The sequence below is a fragment of the Aspergillus brasiliensis genome, assembly GCF_001889945.1.
Source record: "Aspergillus brasiliensis CBS 101740 unplaced genomic scaffold ASPBRscaffold_8, whole genome shotgun sequence".
In the NCBI taxonomy this organism is placed as follows: Eukaryota; Fungi; Ascomycota; class Eurotiomycetes; order Eurotiales; family Aspergillaceae; genus Aspergillus; species Aspergillus brasiliensis.
This window is the reverse complement of record NW_027137449.1, coordinates 853,886-877,374: the sequence shown is the minus strand read 5'-3', so window position 1 is coordinate 877,374 and position 23,489 is coordinate 853,886. Positions and strand designations below refer to the sequence as shown.

Sequence of the window (23,489 nt, the reverse complement as noted above, 5' to 3'; positions counted from 1 at the left end):
AAATGACAAGACACACTGGGGCATAGGTGATATGGAGTTGAGATAGTGGCATGGAGAAAAGCGGCATTAATGTATTTTATGAATGATAATGACACTCACGAGTTGAGAGTTCACAGATTTTTAGTAATATTGCGCTGGGTCGTTCATTAATTCCATGGCCTGCATTCCTACATTGAGAACCGATAACCGAAAGATAAATTTACACAAGACATGAGATGGCGCAGTATGTCATTCAGGTAGTCAATTTGTTTCGAGTAGAGCTAGTGCAACCGGTACAACTAGTTACACATGACGGCGAGCGCAAATCTAAAGCCGAAGTGAGCAACACGCTATCCACCCGTCGTCAAGAGCCCGCCTGGATCAAAATAGCCTTGGTCTCGAGATAACAGTCCATACTATGCAGAAAGCTCTCCCGACCCATTCCGCTTCCCTTAAAGCCACCGAATGGCATATCTTTCGGCATGCAGGGGCTCGTACAATTCACACCGACAGTACCGGCCTCCAGCAGCTTCGACACTCGCACAGCCCGATCAATATCCCTCGTGAAGACAGCGGCATACAAGCCATACTCAGTGTCGTTGGCCTTTGCAAGTACCTCTTCTTCCGTTCTGAACGTGTTAACAACAACTACAGGCCCGAAAATTTCCTCTTTCACAATCTGCGCATCCTCAGGCACATTCTCAAAAACCGTTGGCTTGATAAAATACCCATTCTTCGCATCACCGCCGAAGGTCAATGCGCCTTCCTTCTCGCCTATTAGCAAATACGATTTGACTCGCTCATACTGGATCTGATCAACCTGGGGACCAAGGGTAGTCTCCTTGTCTAGGGGATCCCCGAGTACTGCGGCCCCGAACATGCTTTTGAGCAAATTCAGAAATCTGTCAGCCACAGACTCGTGTACGTAGATACGCGAGTTAGCATTGCAAGTCTGTCCACTGAAGATTTGGACACTGAATGAAGTCTGTGCTGCAGCAGATTCAAGGTCTGCGTCGGGAAAGATGATGGCGGGTGTCTTGCCTCCTAGCTCCGCATGCACTGTCTTCATATTAGACTGAGCAGCATATGACTGGACTTTTCTCCCCGTCTGTGTCGAGCCCGTGAAGCTGAGGCAGCGCACTTCCATGTGTGATGCTAGGAGAGCTCCAGTGGTCGGACCATAGCCTGAAAGCACATTGACTACTCCCGGTGGGAAGCCGGCCTCGGCGATCAGTTTTGCTCCCAGGGCACACTATTGAGCGTTAGTCCTGCCAGTCAAAGGGCCCTTGGGATACGCTGTGCGATCAACCTACTGTGAGGGGCGCTTTCTCGCTGCTTTTCAAGACTATAGTATTCCCAGCTGCCAACGCTGGAGCAACCTTGATACCGAAGAAGGCAAAGGGGACATTCCAAGGTATAATAGCAGCCACCACACCATATGGCTCTCTGGATGTTATATTGAGCTGACCGGGGGTGTTCCAGCTAGACGACCCCTGGACGGTCCAGCCCGCCTCAGCGAAGTAGGAGAATGCATCAGCTGCCACGCTCGCATCGATGTACCGGGACACCGGCTTCCCGGAAGACAATGCCTCCAAGCGGGCAAACTCTTGCTCGTGCTCACGGATGAGGGAGGTTAGTTTATGAAAGTATTTGCCCCTCTGGGTAGGTGAGAGGGCCCTCCATGCTGGGAATGCAGCTTTGGCTTTTGCAACGGCATCGTTCACGTCGGCTTTACTGGCTTCGTGGACTAAAAGTACGTAAGTTATATTGGACTCTGCGATATATGTTTGCGGCCTCCACATGTGTTCTAAAGCTAGCTTTCGCCACATACCTTCCGCAGCTGGCTCACGAGTAAAGGGATTGATCACCGGAAACGTCTTGCCATCTGACGAGGGTCGAAACTATCATTTGGTATTGCAATGAGTACAAATGTATCTAAGTCTGCAAGGATTCGGCCCTACCTCGCCGTTGATGAAAAGCCGCGTCTCAATCGAAGTCTGGGTATTATCACTCATGGTGCTGACTAGGAAAACACACTTGCATCCATGCAGAATCAATAAGGGTTCATCCTGCTCGAAACGCTAGTCATTATATAACTTTCATAGCCGTGTTGGCTATAAGGTTTATTTATCCTAATGCTATGGGCTCCAAAACCGGGTCACGTACACATATAGCATGGAAGAGACCAATATGCGCCTCAAAGAAATTCACATGAACTATTTGGGTGCGTCTGGAACAGGTCATACAATTTCCCGGTTAGCTCTTCTTTGCTTCCTGGTACGAAACGCCATCCCCGATCACTGCTACTGATTATCCGGAAAAGCAAGGCTGAGCAAGGCATTCAAAGTTGCTTTTTCTTCTCTCATAAAAGTTTCATTAAATCATACATAGCGTGTTCATGGAGCCAGTCCCTCACGCTTCAGATCTTGGATACCCAAAGTATCCTGATCACCACCACGACGCTCAGACTCCAGCTTCACCTTGTCCTCGGGACCACCAGGGCCCTCAAATTGTCCAGCCTTCGCGAGTCTAAAGAGGCAAGCAAAATCAGTACAAACTACACATGATGACTTGTGTGGATGACCAAAGACTCACCGGCCGCGATCATCACGAATGCCTCCCTCTTCTTCTGGAACGGGCTTGCGGTCGCTACCGGAGGCACCTGCTTCTCTGCCGGTACGGATGCCAGTCTCGAACTTCTTGTCCACCATCTCGTTCACTCCAGACTCAAGAGCTGCCGGTTGTTCAGTACATGGTTGGAAAATAGGGTGGTGTGAGATCTCTAGACGAGAGACATACTGGAATCGCTCTTAGGACCAAGGCCCTGCTTGGCCTGATAGGAGTTGAGATCCTTTTCGGCATCGTAAGCGATGCGAACCTTGTCGTAGTCGTTCATAGTGTCGGTAGTAGTAGTAGAGTTTGTTTCGGAATGCTCAGCAGGAGACAGTAGTAGATTTGATTTCCTGAATGGTAGATACTACAGAGTAAGTAGCAACTAATGGTCCGAACTATATATGTGCCATCGTGAATGTCTTCGTCGTCAGGGACACTATGAGTATTGCATCATCCTACATCATAGATATGTAACGAGTACTGCAGCGTCTCCAGTCGACTCCATTTCTTTTTTGCTGGAACCTGGTCTCGACACCCAAACCGACGAGGGTGGCCAGTTGGGATATGATATCATCACCTCTCTTACATCAAACCTCAGGCTCTCCCTCCAGGTCCAGCCCTAAGTAGCAATGTCTGATTGGGACTAGCCGTCAGGGTCCGGCCCTAGGGTTTTCGGAAAGGAACAACCATGACCCGGATGGTCCCGCCTCAGCGGGGAACCCCCGAAAGAGAGAATCCGTGAAGCCCGATGACTGGCGGCGAAGCTTGCCTTGGCCTTCATTGTTGCTCTGCCTCTTCCCCATCAAAGGATCCGATTTCGTGTCAACAGTCGGGATTTGAGGCACCAAGCCCATCTCTCTGTTTCATCTATTTACTGAGTGGTCAGGAGCCCTGTTCTGACCTATCTTCGGTTTGGATCCAATTACCTTTCGAACTACTACTTTGTAGTAGTAGATACATTCCTCCTCTGTGACAGCTTCAAGCTGCCGACCATCATACAACCCAGACAATGGCCCCAATCGTTGAGTTGGCAGGGGAGGCCAACCCACTGACTCCGCAAAATGTTCTGAATGCGCTGGTTCTTGCAGCTAGCTCTACTCAGCAACAGGTGCAGTCGGGCACCCAGCAACTCCAGAATTGGGAGAAGCAGGAGGGTTACTATACATCGCTTCAGGTATTTACCTTAGCCTTCTCCAAACTTGCGCTCATTTCATTCTGCCACTTCATACTCACGCCGCACAGGATGTATTCCTGGATCATTCTGTGCCCCCCGAAGTTCGATACCTTTCTATCATTCAGTTGAAAAACGGCATCGACAAGTATTGGCGAAAGACCGCGACAAAGTATGTGCGACTCAAACCCCCTCGGATCGATACATTGTGCAACGACAGACTAACCTCTTCAAGTGCCATCAAGAAAGAAGAAAAGGAACGGATAAAGACTAGGGCCTTACAGGCGGGTGTTGTCGAGCCGGCTCCTCTTCTAGCTCTTCACAATGCATTGATGATCGCTAAGATTATGCGCTATGAGTTCCCTCAAGACTGGTGAGTCCTGACGCGCTGGAGGTTTTAGCTCGCATTGTACGTACTGACGGTGTCTAGGCCGGACGGTATCACCTCCCTTATCACTCTCCTCCGCTCTTCCACCCAGCCTGGTGCGAACCCGCTGCAATTGCCCCGGTCCCTTATCATCCTCCTACAGATTATCAAAGAATTGTCAACTGCTCGGCTCCAGAGAACCCGCGCGAACCTACAATCTGTCTCTCCAGAAATCTTCCATTTGTTGGGGAGCATATACGTGGACAAGGTGAACAATTGGACTGCTGTCCTGGAGCAAGGGGGCTTTGATGAGGCAACGTTGCTAGAGGTGATCGAGCAGAGCTTGGTCTCTCTCAAGGTAATCCGACGTCTCGTTATCGCCGGATATGAACACCCGAACCGCGATAAGGATGTCCGTGACTTCTGGGTCCTGACCCATTCCCACTTCAGTAGATTCCTGGGGTTCATCAACGCCCCCGCCACAACGTCAGAGCAAATCCATAGGGCAGTTGAGAAACACTTGCTGCAACTTTCCAAGCTTCACGTGGAAATGGCCAAGGACCGCCCGGCATCTTTCGCGTTGCTTCCGGATAGTATACCGCTTGTCCAGTCCTACTGGACCCTAGTAGTCAAATTGGGGGAGAATTACGGTCAATTGGGTGGGGACGGTGAGCCAGAGGGGAAGACCTTGATGGAGAAGACCGGCCTCCGGGCTCTTCTTTTAATCAGGGCTTGCTCGAAGATGGCCTTTAACCCGGCGCAGACATTCAAGTATCAGACCCCACAAGACAAGGAGGAGAAGAAACAGTCCGTGGAACTCATCAAAGCGCAACTGTTCACCCATGACTTCGTCGTTAATGTCATGGAGCTTCTCGTCACCCAGTTCTTCCGATTCAGAAAGAATGACTTCCAGGAGTGGGAGGAGGACCCCGAGGAGTGGGAGAGAAAGGAGGAAGACATCGCTGAAGCCTGGGAATTCTCCATCCGGTCGTGCTCCGAGAAGCTCTTCCTCGACCTCGTCATTCACTTTAAGGAATTGCTCATTCCGCGTCTGTTGACTGTCTTCTACAACTTCGCAAGTAAGTATCCATTGTCGAGCCTTTCCAAAAGCGTGTCATTAACGAATTCAATAGGCCCCGACAACCGCGACGTCCTGTTGAAGGATTCCTTGTACGCCGCCATTGGCCTGTCTGCAGCCAGTCTGGAGCAACACCTGGACTTCAACAAGTTCCTCGAGACAACTCTTGTGCCTGAAGTTCAGATCCAGGAACAGGGATATAATGTCCTCCGGAGACGGATAGCCATCGTCTTGGGCCAGTGGGTCCCGGTTAAGTCCACTGAGCTCAACAGGAACGCCATTTACCAGATCTTCCAACATCTTCTCAGCAAGCAAGATCCACTGAACGACCTGGTGGTCCGCATTACTGCTGGACGGCAGCTCAAGAACGTGCTTGACCCCTTCGAGTTCTCCCCTACTGAGTTCCTGCCGTATGCACCGGCCATCCTGCAAGACCTAATGTCCCTCGTTCAAGAAGTCGAGCTTTCAGAGACCAAAATGGGGCTTCTTGACACGGTCCGTATGGCAGTTGTGAAGATGGAAGACCACGTACGTACTATCCTTATCCCACCTACCTGCCTCATGCCTCTAACAACAGAGTAGATCGCACCCTTCTCGGACCAAATCCTGTCCTTACTGCCCCCGCTATGGGAGAGTTCCGGCGAGGAGCATCTGATGAAGCAAGCCATCCTGACACTGCTTTCGTCCTTGATCCACTCGCTCAAGCAGGAATCCGTCAGATACCACTCCCTGATTTTGCCTCTCATCCAAAACTCCGTGGAACCAGGCTCTGTAGGCATACCCGTCCCTCAACTAATTCACCCAACCCATCTAACATCCCCCCCTAAAAGGAAACTCTCATCTACCTCCTCGACGAAGCCCTCGACCTCTGGTCCGCCATCCTGATGCAAACGCCCGCGCCCGCCTCCCCCGAAATCCTCTCCCTCATGCCAGCGCTCTTCCCCATCTTCGAAGCCGCCACCGACAGCGTCCCGCAGGCCCTCCAAATCGCCGAATCCTACATCCTGCTCGCGCCCCAAGAAATCCTCAGCGACCGCATCCGCTTCCCCCTCCTCGTCTCCTTCGAAACCCTCCTCAAACTCACCACCAAACAGCGCCTTGGCGTCGTCCCCCGCCTCGTGGAACTAATGCTCCGCGGCGCCAACGCCGTCGACAACGGCAGCGAAACCACCTACAGCATAATCACGCGCTCCCTCCTCGACAGCTCCTTCCTCCCCGCCCTCCTGGAAGGTTTGCACTCCGCCCACGAAGCAAGCCAAACCACCGGCCCGAACCGCAAACAAACCTCCGTCTACGGCGTCGTCGAAACAGACTACTTCTCCGTCCTGGCGCGTCTAGCCCTCGCCTACCCCAAGATCTTCACGAGCGCCGTCTCAGCCGCCACCAACTCCCCGGAAGAAACCGTCCTCTCATGGCTCCTCACTGAATGGTTCCTCCACTACGACAACATCGGTAGCACCACCCAGAAGAAACTCCACGCCCTGGCCCTCACCCAACTCCTCACCCTCAACGGACCGGACTCCCAACCCCCTCATTACCTTCTCAATAACCTTCAATCCTACCTAACGATGTGGACCGACATCGTCACCGAACTCGCCGAAAACGCAGACGCGAGCGAAGGAGCTAACCCCGACGATCCCCGCGGAGGCAGCGACTACCTGATTTACTGGAACAATGCGCAAACAGGAGCGGTCGATGAGCATGAGCCGCCCGAGAACGTGCGGCGACGGGAATGGGATAACTCGGATGTGCTGCATAAGGTCAATATTAGGGACTTTATTCGTGAGAGGCTGCATTCGTTGATTGTCGGGTGTGGCGGTGAGCAGAAGTTCCAGGAGGAGTGGCTGCTTAATGTGGATCGGGAGGTGGTTGCTTCGTTTGGAGCTTTGGGGTTGTTGTAGATGTGGGAAATGGGGTAGTATGTTTGGGTTGGAGGTTTTCGAGTGTGGTCAAAAGAAAGGGAGGAAAGGAGGAAAGAGGTGGCTTGATATGAGTGTGGCATGCGTGTGTGTGTCGTATCGTCGTCTATTGCACTGTGACTTGCATCTTTACGGGATAGCATACTCTACATAGTTGAATACCCCTTACATAGATAGTAGCTCTGACTTTAGAGCCGAACAAATGAAATTACCATGCGAGATACGGGATGATCTTAAGTATTGCAGAAGAAGGTATAAAGATAAGGAATGCAAGACTCAATAAACATCAGTGCGAGAGAGGATAAGCCCCAGACTATGAATCACAACGAATACGAAAGAATGACAAAGGATATCTTGAAGGGTAGTATCAAGATGTTCAATCGCCACGTTGGCGGTTTAAGAACACTGGTGAGGGTATTGTCTATCAGTAGGCGAAGTAGGAAAGAGTTGGTTAGCTAGAAGGTCTTGCATGTCCCATCCCGGGGCTCCTTCGGTCTTCCAGGTCCAGAAGAACCATCCGCTCTTCATCTCGTAAGCCTCCAACTGAGCCTCAACGTAACGACGGGTGTTCGCTTTCTCATCAGCTGAGAAATCAGCCACAGAGCCCGTGCTTTTGCCTGTGCAGTCACCATACTTGGTGTTGGACATGTATGTGCCATCGTAGCGAGCGGCATTACCAACGCCGTTGAGATATTTGGTACAGTCGGTAAGAGCACCGGTCCATTCACCCACGACGACGGGCTTATCTGATTGCATCGTGTGCTGCGTGGCGAGAGAACACGCCGTTTTGACATGGTCATCGATGCTCATAGAAAGCAAGCCGGTGTCAAAAACTTGATAATGATGCGTATCCATGACAACATTGCTACCCTGCATGAAGCCGTTCCAGGATTCCACAGGCTGAAAGCCGTCCGACATGAACAATGCAGTAGAGGGGTTGAGACGCTGGACATCGGCCAAAGTACCGTAGTAGTAGTTCTTGAGGCCGCCCTCGTCTACCCCGCCAGGGATGTTGGGTTCGTTGATGGCCTCGATCGCCGTGACGGCATCGGACTGAGCGTAACGCCTTGCAAGGGCATCAAATGCAGTCATAGTTTGATTGACCGTGTTCCCTTGCTGCCACTGGATGGGACCTCGGTGTCCACTATTGTCAAAACCGTTTTGAGAACCCGGTGCTATGTTTCGTCAGGAAACCCGAAAGTAATTTGCGTGAGAGATCACATAACTTACCACCATGTAGATCAACAATAACCTTGAGGCCAGCGGCTTTAGCCCAGGTAACCGCCTGGTCGAGATAGTCTATCTGACCGCTGACATATGGCTCACCATCAAGGGGAGCAACTGCCCAGTAGCCAATAGGAATGCGGACATGGTTCAGTCCTGCCTGAGCCATACGATCAAAGTCACTTTGCGTGACGAAGGAGCTCCAGTGAGACGACAATTTAGCCTTAGCCTCATCCTGGCCCAGTGTCTGACATAGTGTCCATTCATCCACCACACCACCTCCGGCGCTATCGTAGAGTGAAGGTGTAATCCATGGCTCGGTCACCAGCCAGCCACCCAGATTGACACCTCGGACTATCTGACTCGTATAATCGAAGGAGCTGGAGGTATTTTGCCGGCGGCTATACTCAACGGTAAGTCGGAGGCCATAAACAGAAAGGGGGAAGGCTGGAGGTATCCGGCAACTAACACTCGTGGCACAGCTTGTGCACTAGCAGCCAAAAGAGACAACGCCAAAAGCGCCTTCTTTGCACCTTCCACAAACATATTGAAAATACGGTTCCGTAGATGAATCAGAGGGAGATAGCAGGAGGCTGGGGTTGAACAATGCCGTCTATGGGAAGCCAACACTGGATGGAATGGAACTCGTCTGGTTTAAGTAAACGAAGGCTGGCTGTCAAACGACCGCAAGCAAACGACAAACCGTCTTTGAGATCTGGATCGCTAAATGATCTGTAGAAATCTTAATACTAACTGGTCTGTTTGCAGATGTCGATCTCCAAGTCAACCACGACCTCCGCACTTGATCGTAAATTGAGACCCACCGAAAGCAGAAGCCCAACAAAGCGGGTGCCCGTAAGGATAGAAGATAAGGTTGGGGGAGAATGATCCACAATTGAAAATGTGGAGAACAGATTGTTTTTGATTTCCTGTGTCGTAGACGATGTTACAGCGCAGCAATGACAACAGAAAGCTGTCTAGATCTGGCCCTGAAGAAGTAAGACTTATTGATGCGCTGGATATTGATTCAGGCCGGCTGCATGGAAATACAGGATACGTGGACTTAGGCGAAATGAAGTCGCTCTGACAGGACAATAGATTTCAAGGATATAAACAGTGGAAAGAGGGAGAGAAACTGAGAGCTGGTGATATAAGAGTGAGCCGGGCACTCGCAGTCAAGATTTGCTAGGTCCTCCCCCATCTATGGTTTGCATGGGAGACTCTACCACTCATTTCATGCTGTTGAGGCAGGAACGGTCCCGCCAAGGCTCGTTCTCAAGGCACAGATGCGGCATCTGCATCGTTTTGGGCATTTACAGCCACTGTCGGCCAGGGAGGCAAGGCAAAGAACTCTGCCGCGGTGTAACATCTTCACCAATAACCCAGCCGATAACTGCAGTAGCCTTACATGTATCCAGGGGTCAATGCAACTGCTATGCAGTGCGCATGACCCGTGATATCATCGCCATGAGCGGCCATCATCCTCTTCATCCGTATGGAGCTGTTCGATGTCTATTGTTGAGTACTATTCTGGGGGTGGGTAACATCTCCGCGCGGACAATGCGGCAAGCCATTGTGTGATACTCGATCCGGCGAGCATCCAAAGGAAGAGGATCCAGAACCGGACGGTGATAACCAGAGGATGGCGCCGAGCCAAGACAAGGAAAGTATCGAAGGACAGGAATGAGGAAGTGAAAGGTTAAAAGCCCAGAGCAACGAGTCGACTAGAACATCGTAGGGACGGATCCGGTGACACCATCACGTGGCCCCCATCCAAGCTGGAACTTTGCTCCCCGCGCGATAAACCGAAAATGGGATCCAAGACCAGTTGCGTCTGCATCATCACGATTCATAAATCCCTCCAATTGGTCCATGAAATAAGATCAGGAGTTCAAACGAGTGACCGGCTCACCACCCTGCCAAGGAACTTACTTCAACCTCCTTCCCAGGCACGCCCCAGGAGTTCGCGTCAGGCAACAGCAATTAATGACTAACAGCTTTCCAGTCCTTCCTTACAGACTCCATAGCATTCAGCCGCGGTGGATTCTAACGGTTAATAGTGTGCCATGAAGTGGACGAACACCTGAATGATTAGGGGTGCTTTCCACTTCGTCTTTTATACCTTACGAGTTCCGACCAATCGGATTGATATGGGGAGTCTATTATATTTCAGGAAATTGAGGCCCCCCCTCACGATCCGATGCCCACTAGCGAATTGGTGGAATCCATTATTCATCTAGAAGCCTGCTTAGAAGGCCTCTTGGACGAATCATGAGCTCAAATCAAAATCAACAACTTGATTGGGCTCGGATAAAGAGCTCAAAGCGGCCTTTTCTTCGAGGCTAGGAGGCGGATACTAATGCGGAGAATTGCCCGGTTGACATATGCGGTTGGAGACCAGGCCGGACCACACTAATGGAGAAAGCAATGCTGCTACTGCCAGTTATACGGAAGAGGACGGAGGCCCAAAGAGCTACCACCTTTGAGATCTAGAAGTGAGGAATGCCCTGCCCCTGACCATGGTGACAATGAACAGGCCGACACTAACTCGGCTCAGAGATCCGGTTTGCATCGCCGCCATATCCCGCCTAGTGGCCTTCTTTGTGGCAAACTTGGTTGGCGGACGCTGCTTTCCCCTTATCCAGGTGTGCATTAATGCCTCGTCGAGATCGGGCGGTGGACAAGATCCTGCTTTGTGCAAGCTAAGGTCAAGCACAAGGACCATGTGGTCAGGGGGCTGTGGCAGACTGGCAGGGCCTCACGAACGTGTGGGCGCAAGTTCTACGTAGTATGTCTCGGTTTACCCACCTCTCCGCTCTCGATTTAGATAGATGCTTTGTGTCTGCTTACGGTCTTACCTTTGCTCTCCTTAAGTCCTTAAGCCTCAACCACCGTAGATGCCATTACTAAAATCCAAGGTCCAACCAAGTCTCTCGGGACTCGGAACTACGCACTCGAGACCCAGAGTAGCACATCTCCTACGTACGACTGCTACTTGGCCCCTGCGATTAGTTAGTCGGGCCATCATCGCAATGGCAGAATATGTCTGACGGTGGTTTCAGACATGCCGATCATGGCGACAGCGGCGCTGTTAACTGTAGCCACGAGCATCAACAAGAGAAAGAGCGGTGACCGTACCTGTCAGTGCGCACGCGAGTAGCGACGCTTTTCTCCGGTGCCGGCGCCCCTTTAATCTGTGCCTGTAGATCAGATCCGTGATCCCGCCTACAGAGTACAATGTTTTACCTAGCCCACATCCAAGGACAAGTATTTGGAAGGGGACCCCTAAATGGAAGGCGAATGGAAAGCGGCCAGGGGTTCTTGTTGAGATCTCTATCAAGATCTAGCGAACGGAACTGTTGCTGATCAGCGAATAAAGACCATGGATCTTACTTAAGATGGACAGTTAACGGTAGGGGGGCTACCACTTCTTTCTTGGCGGCCGCCTGCATCTCGGAAGCAATCGACTTTCAACCTGCTGATGCATAGCGACTAGTGGGCTAGGGGTCAGATAACCATATTCGGACATCAGGCGCTTTTTGCCCGGCCGAGTCGGCACAGACGTGACGGAAATTTCTCCAAATTAGCCATCCCACTTCCAAGGGGAAAACAATACCCGTCAGTGGAATCCATTTGCCGGGTATAGCCATCAATCAGCGTATCGCATTGTGTAGCAGGTATCCATTTGCGGGTGGACCGACCCATTCGTTTCAACGGCACTGGACCGCAGCGGACCGGAAGTCTGTGAGACTGGCCTCGAACACACGGCAACCTCCTCTTCTTCGTAGGCTGCCCATAGCCATGTAGCCATTCACGAACTTTGTATTCGAATGAACGAACGTGAGTAATATGACTACCCACGGCCTGTAAAGGAAAGACCATACGGAAAGTTTGTAATCTGTGGAGCTCGAAATAATTCAGTTGCCCAAGGTGGTTTGCCAAAGCGGACGGCTACTATGGGGCACCATCTTCATTAGCATTACGACTCCACAGGAAGGGAAGAGGATAGAGCCTGCACTGGGCAGACACTATTACGGCGTTCAAGCAGAAATAGAGCCATACGCACGCTGAATTAGTGATTGGTTAGATTGACATCATAGCTAGTAGTTAGTTAGTGGAGCGTCTCTCGGGCCAGGTGGTACATAGTGAGGCAGGAAAGATGAGGTTGTAAGATTGACTAGATACTCCGTACGATCTTCTCAATTGCCGGGTAAGCGAAAAAAAGAAACTAGAGGACTCAGACTTCATCTGATGATGATGACGATGATGATAGCATCCTGTGTGAAGCAGCAGCCATTGCAATTGCAGGAGGGACAACGGAAAGTCAATCCGAAAGTCGTGTGATCCACGGAAAGGCCTCACTCAGAGTTGAGTTGGGATGGAATATGCCTCTATGGCCTGATGTTTTGAGGAGAACCCGGTTCGACGCGATCACCTGCACCACAGCCAATCGGATACGGGAATACGAGCTTAGTCATGCTATTCCGACACATCACATCCTCGACACTTTTTGGGGAGATGGACAAGACAGAGACAGAGAGATAGATACGATACCTCACATTAATATCCGGGGCAATATATCTGACTTTGATCGCAAAGAGAGTGAGTTCTGGTTAATCAAATTGATGCATCGGCCACCCATAAAATTGCCCATCTAGAGCAGGAACAAGGAGTCAGTCTCAAGTCATGGTGAGAAGTTTAGACTCGGTCGCGCATCGGCTCCGACTCCTTTTGAGCCCGGCGGAGACAAGGTTGGGAGCCTAGATAGATGACGACTGAGATGGCATTAGTTAGTATTTCCGATATTCTGCGGCGTTGCCCCTTCCTAAGCGCCCTTACAGGGAAGCATCGAGATTATTTGCAGCCATTCCGATTAGCTGTCCATCAATTAGCGGACCCTCACCTGGGTTGTGCCACTGCCATCGACTTTTTCGGCGAGCGTGTCATTCGGCAGCTCCCTTTGCAACTAGCATCTTCCCTCCAAAAGTCAATTTTCTGGAGCCTTGAATTAGATGACCCTCTGGCTCATCACAAATTTTTTTTTCCAATTCATTTTTGCTTTTTCCCCCCTCTGCCATTTGGTGTCGCGGTTAGAGAGTTTGTAGTTGAATAGCCCCACGGCTCCAGGCTTTCATGAAGAGTCTGGCCCGACTCCTCCGGTTGAGTGGCCTTTACTATCTTTCTGTGCCGTCCAAACCAGCAGGCTATACGAAAGACATAGAGCATAGATTTGCAAGGTGTCATAGATACTGTGTAAGAACGTCAGGGGAGAAAATAAAAAACACATTCAACATGAAATAATTCATCAGCATCAGCTGGACTAAGTCGGTTTAAAGGCCGCATCAGACCACCAAGACTCCTCCGTCAACCAGATACCGACGGCAGGAAATAATATCGCCAAGGTTCGGGATCCTCCGTGGCCGTTGCGCGCTGTCTGGGCTGATGTTGGAATCTTGGGTCTTTTTCCTGTCCTAGCCTGAAACCCCGTTGTGTCTTGCTTTTTTCCCTTTTGCCCACCGTCATGATGGGTCCCCTCGTCCCCCCCCTTCTTCCCGCGTGGAGGAGGGTCGGATGTCGGACTTGCTTGACTAACATCCATGCGTTGGGTGTCCCAGTTGATATCCATCTCAGTGGCCATGCATCTTAGCCATCCCTATATAATGGCATGATGTCTCCATGCCTCCCACAAATTCCCAGTCCTCCCATTTTTCCATCTTCGACCTTCCAAGCTTCGATTTAACCCCAGGGGTTCGTGAATAGAAAGATATCAACCGCCCCTCTCGATCCAAGCGAGTCATTTTTACCTCACCTGTTCATCGATTATCCACACCCATACAACCCTCCTCCCAACGCCAAGGCTCCCAAAATGGAATTCACTTTCGAGCCCAATCGACCAATGAAGCATGTCGACCGCAAAGCCCTGTACACTCGTCTAGAGGCACGCATCAATTACCTGCGTGACTTCCTGGACTTCAATTCAAGTTCGTCCCACTTGCCATCTGGTTGGCTTCCACCATTCACTAACCGCATGGGTACAGGTGATGTTGAGGCCCTGGTGGCAGGCTCCAAATATATCAAGGCCCTGATCCCTGCCGTGGTCAACATCGTTTATAAGAAGCTCCTCGAGTCCGACATCACCGCTCGTGCCTTCCACACGAGAGATACCGCCGACGATACCCCCGTTGAGGAGTTCTTCACAGAAGATAGCCCCCAGATCCAACGTCGCAAGATGTTTTTGCGTTGGTACCTGATTAAGCTGTGCTCCGACCCTTCTCAGATGGAGTTCTGGCGCTACCTGAACAAAGTTGGGTATGTCTTCCTATCTCTGGGCTGGTCAATGGAGCAAGACCATCACGTGATACTAACTGTCCCAGAATGATGCACACTGCCCAGGAACGTCTGTACTCGCTCAACATCGAATACATCCATATCGGTGCTTGCCTCGGCTTTATCCAAGATATCTTCACCGAAGCCCTCATGTCACACCCTCACCTGTCGCTCCCTCGCAAAACCGCCCTGGTCCGTGCCATCAGCAAGATCATCTGGATCCAGAACGACCTCTTTGCCAAGTGGAGAATCAGGGATGGTGAAGAGTATGCCGATGAGATGTCGGAAATTATTGTTGACGACAAGGAAGGGTACCTGGGCGACAAGAAGATCCTGGGTGATAACAGCAGCACCTCCGCAAGCTCGAGTGAGGATGACCGCTCAAGCATTCACAGTGGCACGGTCCCTACTTCGACCCCGGCATGTCCCTTCGCAGATATGGCGAAACCCGCCTCGGAAACCAAGATTTGGGCCGGATCTAATTGAACCGCTCGGTGGTCTGGATGGTAATAGAATGTCACGGATGGTGTACAGGGTTAAAGAGCATAGCGGGCGTCAGGCATATGTTGTTCCGGGGTATCTTGTTTGTTTCCTGGTTTTGTCATTTCCAAAGAAGTCGTTCATATCTTGGAGCATGCATGGATGGTGTTGGGGTTTACACAGGGCGATACAGTAATCAAAGATATCCAGATTTAGAGATTGTGACATCACTTCTCCTGCAGTTCTCGGACAGATCTTCCGCTGCACGTCCATACTTAGTGTCCAGGCTCTGCCTCTCCTTACCTCTTGGGGTGTCGGATAACAGCACAAAGTCTATCAGTCAGACGGTAATGGTCGCTCCCTTCCTACCTCGGCTGTCCAGCATATTATGAGTTCCCTTGAGACTGCGCACAGAGGGTTCCCGGCTCTTTTTTTGTCAGCAACTTTGCGAAGTAACTACCCCATCGCGTCACTCTGGTTTGGATCCCAACCAACCCCAAGTTGAGGCATCTGCCGGAGTGGATGTCATGAGCCGCGCCTACCAATAAGCAGACATATTTCTGTTGCGGCAGCTGCGCTAGGGGGCGAAAACTGACGATCATTGGATCCGTTAAAAGTATGGCCCACATACTCCTTTGGGACGAACGATATGGTGTCTCCAACGTTCGCAGCAAGGGCAAAAAGGATGGATCTGTGGGATCCTATTGCGATATTCTCGTGAATGAGAGGACAGGAAACACCCAGTCAACAATGCTGTAGGTGGTTATCCCAACTCTGTGGGTAGTTCCAGCTGCAAGTACTAGTGAGGGTGACAGCCGAGGCGCGGCGCTGACAAGGGGCTAAAACGTTACAACCGTCAACCTTATCTCCGGGTGGGGGTGGAAGTGCAGGAAAGAGGAGGAAATTCCGCACGCATGTCGGAGTCGTCGTGCTGAAGTCTGAGTAGTGAGTAGAGATGATCCAGGGGGAACCATCCACTCAAGGTGTGTGCCATCGGGAAGTGTCCCCCACTCAACACCCGAGTCATGATGACATTTTCCAAATTCCAACAGACGCGCACCATCCGCCTGCCAATTAGTATGCAGATTGCAGAAGCTTTCCGTAGTCACAAATGATGGGCCTCCAAGCCATGCGTCGGAAGGGCAATATCACTGGCAATCTTTCGGCTCCATCACGCCGGGAAATGTCCCGAAATTGCCCCCTCACTTCTGTGGCTCACTGGCCGCAGATGCAAGCAAGTCCAGTGTCTGCGACTTAACTAGTAGATTATTGGGGTCTCGCGCTTTCCATTATCGCGCCATTTGTTAGTCCTCCACCCCGTCTGTTTGACCTTTTCCCCCTCATTTTATTACCCTAGCCTATTAGCTCAGCCTAACCCCATATCCTCTGGCTCATCCTTGTCACTTCATTTCTCTATCTATCTGTCTTTCTCTTCCTCTAATGTTAATATAGATCGAACCCTTTTAGATCCAAGTTTTAGCTCCAAGGAACTGCTAAGGGAGCCATGATTGCCAAAAACCCCAACGGAAATACCGCGGTCATCCCGCTCCTAATCAACAACGAGTCGTCCGTGACCGAGACGATATTCGACGTTACGAGCCCCGCGACGGGTGAGGTGATTGACCGTTGCGCCGGAGCAACTGTCGACGATGCCAACCGTGCTGTCGCGGCCGCAAAGGCCGCCTTCCCCGGATGGAGCAAGACCAAGCCGTACGACCGCAGAGATATCCTCATCAGGGCCGCGGACATTATGCTCTCCCGGAAAGAAGAATTGATCCGGTATCAGATGGAGGAGACAGGTGCAGGACGTATGTTTGTGGAAAAAACTTTCATGCTGGGAGTCGGGTTCTTGAAGGACTTCGCAGCGCGAATCCCGACGATCGAGGGTACAGTGCCATCCGTCTCGGAAGATGGAGAGTGCGCGATGGTTATCAAGCAGCCATACGGCGTAGTACTTGGAATCGCACCTTGGTACATTACCTATCCCCATGCCCATGAGGCAGGCATTAGCTGCGCGTCAGTCTCATGATCGCTAATATCATCGCCTTGGTAGGAATGCTCCCTACATCCTCGGAACCCGTGCAGTCGCTCTACCCCTCGCCGCGGGCAATACGACAATTCTGAAGGGATCAGAGCTGGCCCCCAAGTGTTTCTGGGCAATTGGAGATATCTATCGCGAAGCTGGTCTTCCTGCAGGATGTCTGAATGTCCTTTACCACCGTCCCTCGGACGCAGCGGCGGTCACGAACGCCCTCATCGCTCACCCAGCTGTGCGCAAGATCAACTTCACCGGTAGCACCACAGTGGGCTCAATCATCGCATCCACCGCCGGCAAATATACAAAGCCAGTGCTCCTCGAATTGGGAGGCAAAGCTTCGGCCATCGTCTTGGACGACGCCAACCTGGAAAAGGCGGCCATGTGCTGTGCACTAGGATCCTTCATGCATGTAAGAGCTTTGACGTGGAACAGTTTAGCCTGAAATCGCCTGCTGATTCGAATATAGTCCGGGCAAATTTGCATGTCGACGGAACGCGTTATAGTACAGCGGTCTATTGCAGACAGATTCAAGCAGATGATGGCGGAGGCGGTAGAGAAAGTGTTTGGCAAGCACGGGCCGGCATTGGTCCTCGTTGCCCCTGCTGCAGTCAAGAAGAACAAGGAGCTGGTAGAGGATGCGCTTGCCAAAGGCGCCAACCTTGTCTATGGCGACACCGCTGCCATTGATCTGAACAACAGCAGCATGCGGCCTTTGGTCGTCGGCGATGTCGCCAAGAACATGGACATGTACTCCATGGAGTCGTTTGGCCCGACTGTCTCCCTCATTGTCGTTGACAGCGACGAAGACGCTGTGACACTGGCCAATGACACAGAGTACGGCCTTACTTCGGCAGTATTCACGGGTAACCTGTTCCGTGGCCTCAAGGCTGCCAAGCAGATCGAAGCAGGGTGAGTTTTTTGCTGGTCGAGATCGTTCTCCGTCTGTTCCGAAAGTGCTATCTGCTGACCCCTTTGCGACTATGAATAGCGCTGTACATATCAATTCCCTGACCGTGCACGACGAGCCCGTTCTTCCCCATGGCGGCTGGAAGAGCAGCGGATACGGTCGCTTCGGAGGAACCTCCGGTTACGACGAGTGGCTGCAAACCAAGACGATTACTTGGGTAGAATAAGGAAAGAGCCTAGGCTGCATAGACTAGCGCTCAACCGTCCATGGTCGGGTTTGTGAATTGGGGAGCTTTTTGGGAAAGGGCCGTCCGCTATGAAGACGAATGAGAAGCCACATGGAGTAGATAGATGCCAATAGTTCGATATTGGGACCATGGCTGGCAGAGTTACGGCGAAGGGGTCTGGACTGGACCCTTGATCGGAATACCCACTCGATGCAGGGTTCAGTAGGGCCCAGCAATACGAAGCATCATTTTGTTTAGCTTTTCGTTTTCTTAATTTATTCAGCGATACCGGGAAGAGCGCCTCCCGGCTGCATCCAAGCCTTTGTCACAAACTGGACCAGTAGCTTAGACCTAAAGTGACAGCTATGCCGGCCATGAGATTGGGTTGGACGTTTTATCACTGCTCGATGATGTGTGGCGGGCCAGGAACCGCCCGACCATTACTGTAAATAGAGCGTGTATCCTGGAAGGCTTCAACAAGCGCAGGCGAAAGTCCTGCGCGGTGTACAGTGTACTCCGTAAAAAATGCACATCTTTGGATAAGTCCAATCCGAGTCATTATTGGTCACAATTTCACCGACAGTCTTTGGCGTTCGCGTGAACTTAGCTTGAAAGCTTCCGCCACCTATGATATCCACAGCAGATGGATCATGAGCAGTCAGACTGCAGGTCAGGTATCGGAGTCCGAGACATTTGAACTAGTCTCCGACGCCACTGGAAAAATTCGTGCACTCGCCCACACGTGGTAAGCGATACGACTACAGGTTTGTTTGGGCAGCGGAATATGGCCTCAAGCGGAGATGGCTTGCCGATGACATGAGGGTCACTAACAGGTGTGCTCATCAAACTCAAAGACATTCCAATTTCTTGGTTTGGATAACCTGCAAGGTACATACTCCGGGAGTGCTTATCCCTTGAAGGTTCGCAGTATGACGGACCTTTTTCCTTGGTACGGAGGACCGAAACGAAGGTATGTTATCAGTTATCGTGCCTTGTTAGTGGCATTGGCAGTCGGAACGAGGGTCCACTAACCCAGTCAGGAACGAGGAATGAGCGACAGGAACCGGAGAATCTTCACCCAACATAGCGATGGATGACTTCATTCAGAACGTTGATCACCGCTCTTGCGGGACTTTGAATGTAGAACGGTCGTCAGTGTGTTGAATGAAAATCTCGTTGCGAAACCCCTTGATAATCGGTTGATCTGCAGTCATTGGGAAAAAAGGAGTGAGTGTGGTGGGTAGCAACATGACTTTTGTGTTTCTCCGTAGCAATTTAGGCGACTGTCCGATTACACGGGGGTGGGGACACCGGACAGCTTCCTTGGTGCTTTTGGAGAGGACACGAGATGAATTTGGTGCCTCTCGTCCCAATATTCGGAAGTGGTAATTAAACTCTGTGCCTGGCCACTTCCGTGATTAACGCTTCGGCCTCATGGCGTGTCTATGTCTCATTTGTGTCAAACCAGGACGCACCGGAAGACGCTGGCAAGGCTCCGGAAGGCGAAGCCAATCAGCACCACTTTTTAGAGGGGCAGTTGATCCATCCACTGTAAATTTTACATGAAGGTAATTTCCCACGCAATTAGACCTGCGGCTATGTCATTGAGAATGGAAAAGTCTTCGGATATTATTTTGCCAGAAAATGTGGGATGTGTGCGAGAAAACGCTCGAGCTTCTGGAAGTGAAACAAAGCTGGAAGGCGAAGGACGAGCAGACGAAGAAAGGAGGAGGAGAAGGTGGTGGTGATTGTTTGTTTTGCTGCAAATCCCTTGCGGGCCAAGTTCCACCAACAACTTCTACTCTTCTACTCTTTCTCTTCGTACTCCGTACTGGCCTGCTGCTAGCCATCAACGTCCATCCTCCCTCCCTTCTCGGGGTTCCTCCGTTGTTCCTGGCCTGGTCTGACATAAGGTTATGATTGTTTCACATGTCCCACGGCTTCGCCGGCTGGGAGCTGAGACCCTCTTCTGAGTCAATGGTACCATTTTGCCGAATTCGTGGCTAGTTCTCTACTTCTACGCTCTTGACTTTGGTACCGTTGGCATTAGTTTGATCTACTAATAACAAGCCTAGTTTTAGGCGGATATACACGTTACCCACTGGGGGCATTCAGAATCAGTAGGTACTCCTCCCAGGCTCCCACACCCACACCCACTCCCAGGCTCCTACGCTCCGAGCCTTGATTCGATGTCTCTCCTAAAATTGCTAGGTTGTTAGCGCCCTGGCAGATGAACCCCCGCTCATCCCTTGTATATGCGGTCTCAATTTCTGAGTGGCCCACGCCTCCCGAGTATTCTGAGCACATCAACGATGGAGGGAGGCGATCCAAGCGGACTAACAGCGGACTAAATCGCCGTGTAAGCCAGTCAGAAAGTCACACTGGATTGAGGTGACATCGCCAATTTCATTTCGCAAGGTTTAGTCGTGGAGGGTAGGCCCCATACATTCCACCGTTCTCAAAGTTTACCAGGCATCTCTTAGACTAACCATGCAATAGTAGGTGACTAGCAGTAGTCGTGAACGCTGTTCCTGAGCAAGTTCCCAATCAGCAATTTGAAAGAATAATTTCCTTTGACCCACCGGGAAATGAGCCGCAGATTTGGCGATGCTGGGCTTGGAGCCTGGTAGTAGTGGTAGTGACTGTCATCCCCTCCATAGGGGGGAATTGCGAGGGGGGGCAGTGAATGGACTTGTCCTACGCCTGTCGCATCCCCATCATTCATATACTTGAATGTCTCTTTCCCCCCCTCCTCCTTCTCTTTCTCTTCTTCCCTTTCTTCTCACGATCTGACGTCCCTCGCGTTTTCGCCCTCGTTGTCGTTCCTCTCCCACGGTAGTCACTCCTTTGCACTACGTACACGAAGTCTCACTTCCAGTCACTCTTTGATACACTTTTCAATACTCCTCCAACCTACTATTATCTATCATTCTTTACTTCACGCACAAGATACGAAAGTGAAACTGTAAAAATGCGTTTCTTCACCACTGCCCTTGTCTCTGCCCTTGCGGCCCTGGCCTCTGCCTACACTCAGCCCGACTACTCTCAGAACCCCACCGGCAATGCCATCCTCACTCCCGAACTGAACCAGGTTGTTCCTGCTGGCACGCCCTTCGAGATCACCTGGGATCCCACTACCTCGGGTACCGTGTCTCTGGTCCTTCTGCGCGGCCCCAGCTCCAACGTCGTGCCCATCCAGACCATTGTCGAGAACATCGACAACTCGGGCAGCTACTCTTGGACTCCCAGCACCTCCCTCGAGCCTGACACCACCCACTACGGTATCCTTCTCGTGGTCGAGGGCACTGGCCAGTACCAGTACTCCGTTCAGTTCGGCATCTCCAACCCTTACTACTCTTCTTCTTCCTCTGTTGCCGCTGCTACTAGCACCACTGCCGCCGCTGCTGTGAGCACTGATGCTTCCGAGACCAGCGTTGTCATCAGCAAAATCACCAGCACTATCTGCCCCGAGACTGCCACCGCTACTGCCGGCGTCCAGCCCACCTCCGTCCCTGTGGTCGGTGGAACCAAGCCCTCTAGCTTCGTCGTTGCCCCCAGTGCCTCCGGCTCTGCCAGCCTCATCCGCAGCTCTGCTACTCCCTCCGGCACTCCTGCTGCCAGCAGCTCCTCCGTCTCTCCCGTTTTCACTGGTGCTGCTGACCGCAACGCCATCAGCCTTGGCGCCGTCGCTGTCGGTGTCGCTGCCGTCCTTGCTTTCTAAATGGGGCAGCAGTCCGGCATTCTAAGAGAAATTTAAAGTGATGGAGGTTGTACCTAGATGAGACAGTTGTATGTACAAGAACGCGCAAGAGCGAGAGACAGTTGAGAGTATTCATGTTTGCAGCGATTCGATTCGATTCGTCGACTCTTTACTTTTATGACAATATACCCCCATAGTTAATGAGCAAGGGTAATAATAAGAGCATTGTATTATACCAAGTTCGTGGACTCTCACTAGTCACTACTATATCGTAAATCAGCCTTGGAAGGCTTCCTAGATATTTAGAATAGTCTACACAGTAAATGATCTCCCACTAACGTTTCATGTAAATGGAGCCCCCCGATCCCATCAACGACTGATAATCTAAGATCCCAACATCCCTTCGTCCCTTCTTTGTCCCTTCATCTTCTTGCTAATCTAAACAAGCCGCCTTATTCTCTGTCATTTTCCATACCAACGGCTTACACCGCGACTCAAAGTGAAACTTGCAAAGAATCCGACCCCCATCTCCTTCCCCCCCTGTCTCATACCAACAGATGACAAGGAGTAGAACCAACAATCCAACATATCATAACTTTCTTTTTTCTTGAATCGCATGACTCCCTTCACACGCACAATCTTCATAAATACATAAAATATGCACAGCATAGTACCAGATACATTTGAAGAAAAAACAACACTAGTACTCAGTAGTCACGTGCCATATCGATAAGCAACACCCCCCCCACGGCAACCTCAACTCACTCCGCCTCCGATAAGCAATTTTCTTTTCTCCGACCGACCGACCGCAAACCCATCAAGCAAATAGCAATCAAACCAAATTCGCTGCAGGCAGTGACCATACCTACCTACCACCTTTCTATCCATCTATTTATCTCCTATCCCAAGGGAAGAATACATTAATCGCAATCATGGTCCAAGGATCCCTCAAGAAGAAGCCCGCCGGGAACAGTGGGAATCTTGTGAAGCGGTACGTTTTGCACCCATTCATCAATACCTATCTATGATATTCTTGAGAAATTGGGGAAGGGGGGGAACAAAAAGACATAGATTGAATTTCTCCCACATGCGGCACGAGAAGCTTGAAAACTAAGCTAATCGATTCTTTCATTGGAAATCATGCAGCCCCTCGGCCCTGGGTCCCAAGCGCGGACCGAGACAAATCGCTCCTAAGAAGGCGATGTTGATTAAGCAGCAGAAGTTGACGAAGGTATTCCTTTTCTCTCTCTCTCTCTCTCTCTCTCTCCTTCTCTGGGAGAGTTTGATTTTGGAGGGTGTGTGCTAATTGGTATTGCTTGTAGAAACTCACGGCGGGATTGACGGCCCAGACGGAGAAGAATCTTGCAGAGAAGGCGGGACATTTGGAGTTGTTGGCGGGAGGAAAGAAGGATAAGAAAGATAAGGGGAAGGGGAAGAAATAAGGGTATAATCTAGGATTG

At 51.1% G+C, this 23,489-nt stretch overlaps 8 protein-coding genes across 8 annotated transcripts; 5 read left to right on the top strand and 3 right to left on the bottom strand.

Annotated features, from left to right (window-relative positions):
* Positions 1–343: 343 nt before the first annotated feature.
* ASPBRDRAFT_129344 (aldehyde dehydrogenase family protein) lies at positions 344–1,994 on the bottom strand (the record flags this gene model as incomplete). Its single annotated transcript, XM_067618130.1, has 4 exons — positions 344–1,231; positions 1,293–1,726; positions 1,811–1,880; positions 1,941–1,994. 4 exons carry the CDS (start codon positions 1,992–1,994, stop codon positions 344–346), a joined length of 1,446 nt encoding a protein of 481 aa, XP_067477820.1.
* Positions 1,995–2,305: 311 nt separating this feature from the next.
* ASPBRDRAFT_208306 (uncharacterized protein) lies at positions 2,306–3,142 on the bottom strand. Its single transcript, XM_067621825.1, has 3 exons — positions 2,779–3,142; positions 2,575–2,713; positions 2,306–2,508 (listed from the first exon to the last, which is right to left on the bottom strand). Exons 1-3 carry the CDS (start codon positions 2,873–2,875, stop codon positions 2,376–2,378), a joined length of 369 nt encoding a protein of 122 aa, XP_067477819.1. The 5' UTR covers positions 2,876–3,142; the 3' UTR covers positions 2,306–2,375.
* Positions 3,143–3,601: 459 nt separating this feature from the next.
* Positions 3,602–7,109, top strand: ASPBRDRAFT_56353 (putative importin 11; the record flags this gene model as incomplete). Its single annotated transcript, XM_067627552.1, has 7 exons — positions 3,602–3,766; positions 3,835–3,935; positions 3,999–4,136; positions 4,194–5,209; positions 5,264–5,736; positions 5,791–5,979; positions 6,039–7,109. 7 exons carry the CDS (start codon positions 3,602–3,604, stop codon positions 7,107–7,109), a joined length of 3,153 nt encoding a protein of 1,050 aa, XP_067477818.1.
* Positions 7,110–7,316: 207 nt separating this feature from the next.
* On the bottom strand, positions 7,317–9,225 carry exg1 (glucan 1,3-beta-glucosidase). The gene is made up of 3 exons (XM_067628376.1): positions 8,821–9,225; positions 8,358–8,752; positions 7,317–8,302 (listed from the first exon to the last, which is right to left on the bottom strand). The coding sequence occupies exons 1-3, from the start codon at positions 8,895–8,897 to the stop codon at positions 7,524–7,526; spliced, it is 1,251 nt and encodes a 416-aa protein (XP_067477817.1). The 5' UTR covers positions 8,898–9,225; the 3' UTR covers positions 7,317–7,523.
* A 4,992-nt stretch (positions 9,226–14,217) lies between these two features.
* ASPBRDRAFT_197274 (protoglobin family protein) lies at positions 14,218–15,164 on the top strand (the record flags this gene model as incomplete). Its single annotated transcript, XM_067621076.1, has 3 exons — positions 14,218–14,332; positions 14,390–14,660; positions 14,726–15,164. 3 exons carry the CDS (start codon positions 14,218–14,220, stop codon positions 15,162–15,164), a joined length of 825 nt encoding a protein of 274 aa, XP_067477816.1.
* Positions 15,165–16,662: 1,498 nt separating this feature from the next.
* ASPBRDRAFT_56350 (aldehyde dehydrogenase) lies at positions 16,663–18,329 on the top strand (the record flags this gene model as incomplete). The annotated part of the gene is made up of 4 exons (XM_067627551.1): positions 16,663–17,129; positions 17,212–17,605; positions 17,663–18,105; positions 18,185–18,329. 4 exons carry the CDS (start codon positions 16,663–16,665, stop codon positions 18,327–18,329), a joined length of 1,449 nt encoding a protein of 482 aa, XP_067477815.1.
* Positions 18,330–21,300: 2,971 nt separating this feature from the next.
* Positions 21,301–22,050, top strand: ASPBRDRAFT_128609 (GPI anchored serine-threonine rich protein; the record flags this gene model as incomplete). Its single annotated transcript, XM_067618077.1, has 1 exon — positions 21,301–22,050. The coding sequence occupies one exon, from the start codon at positions 21,301–21,303 to the stop codon at positions 22,048–22,050; it is 750 nt and encodes a 249-aa protein (XP_067477814.1).
* A 1,126-nt stretch (positions 22,051–23,176) lies between these two features.
* Positions 23,177–23,447, top strand: ASPBRDRAFT_90713 (DUF2462 domain-containing protein; the record flags this gene model as incomplete). Its single annotated transcript, XM_067629526.1, has 2 exons — positions 23,177–23,260; positions 23,352–23,447. Coding segments are annotated over 2 exons (180 nt in total), but the record flags the coding sequence as incomplete, so codon positions are not given.
* Positions 23,448–23,489: the final 42 nt, after the last annotated feature.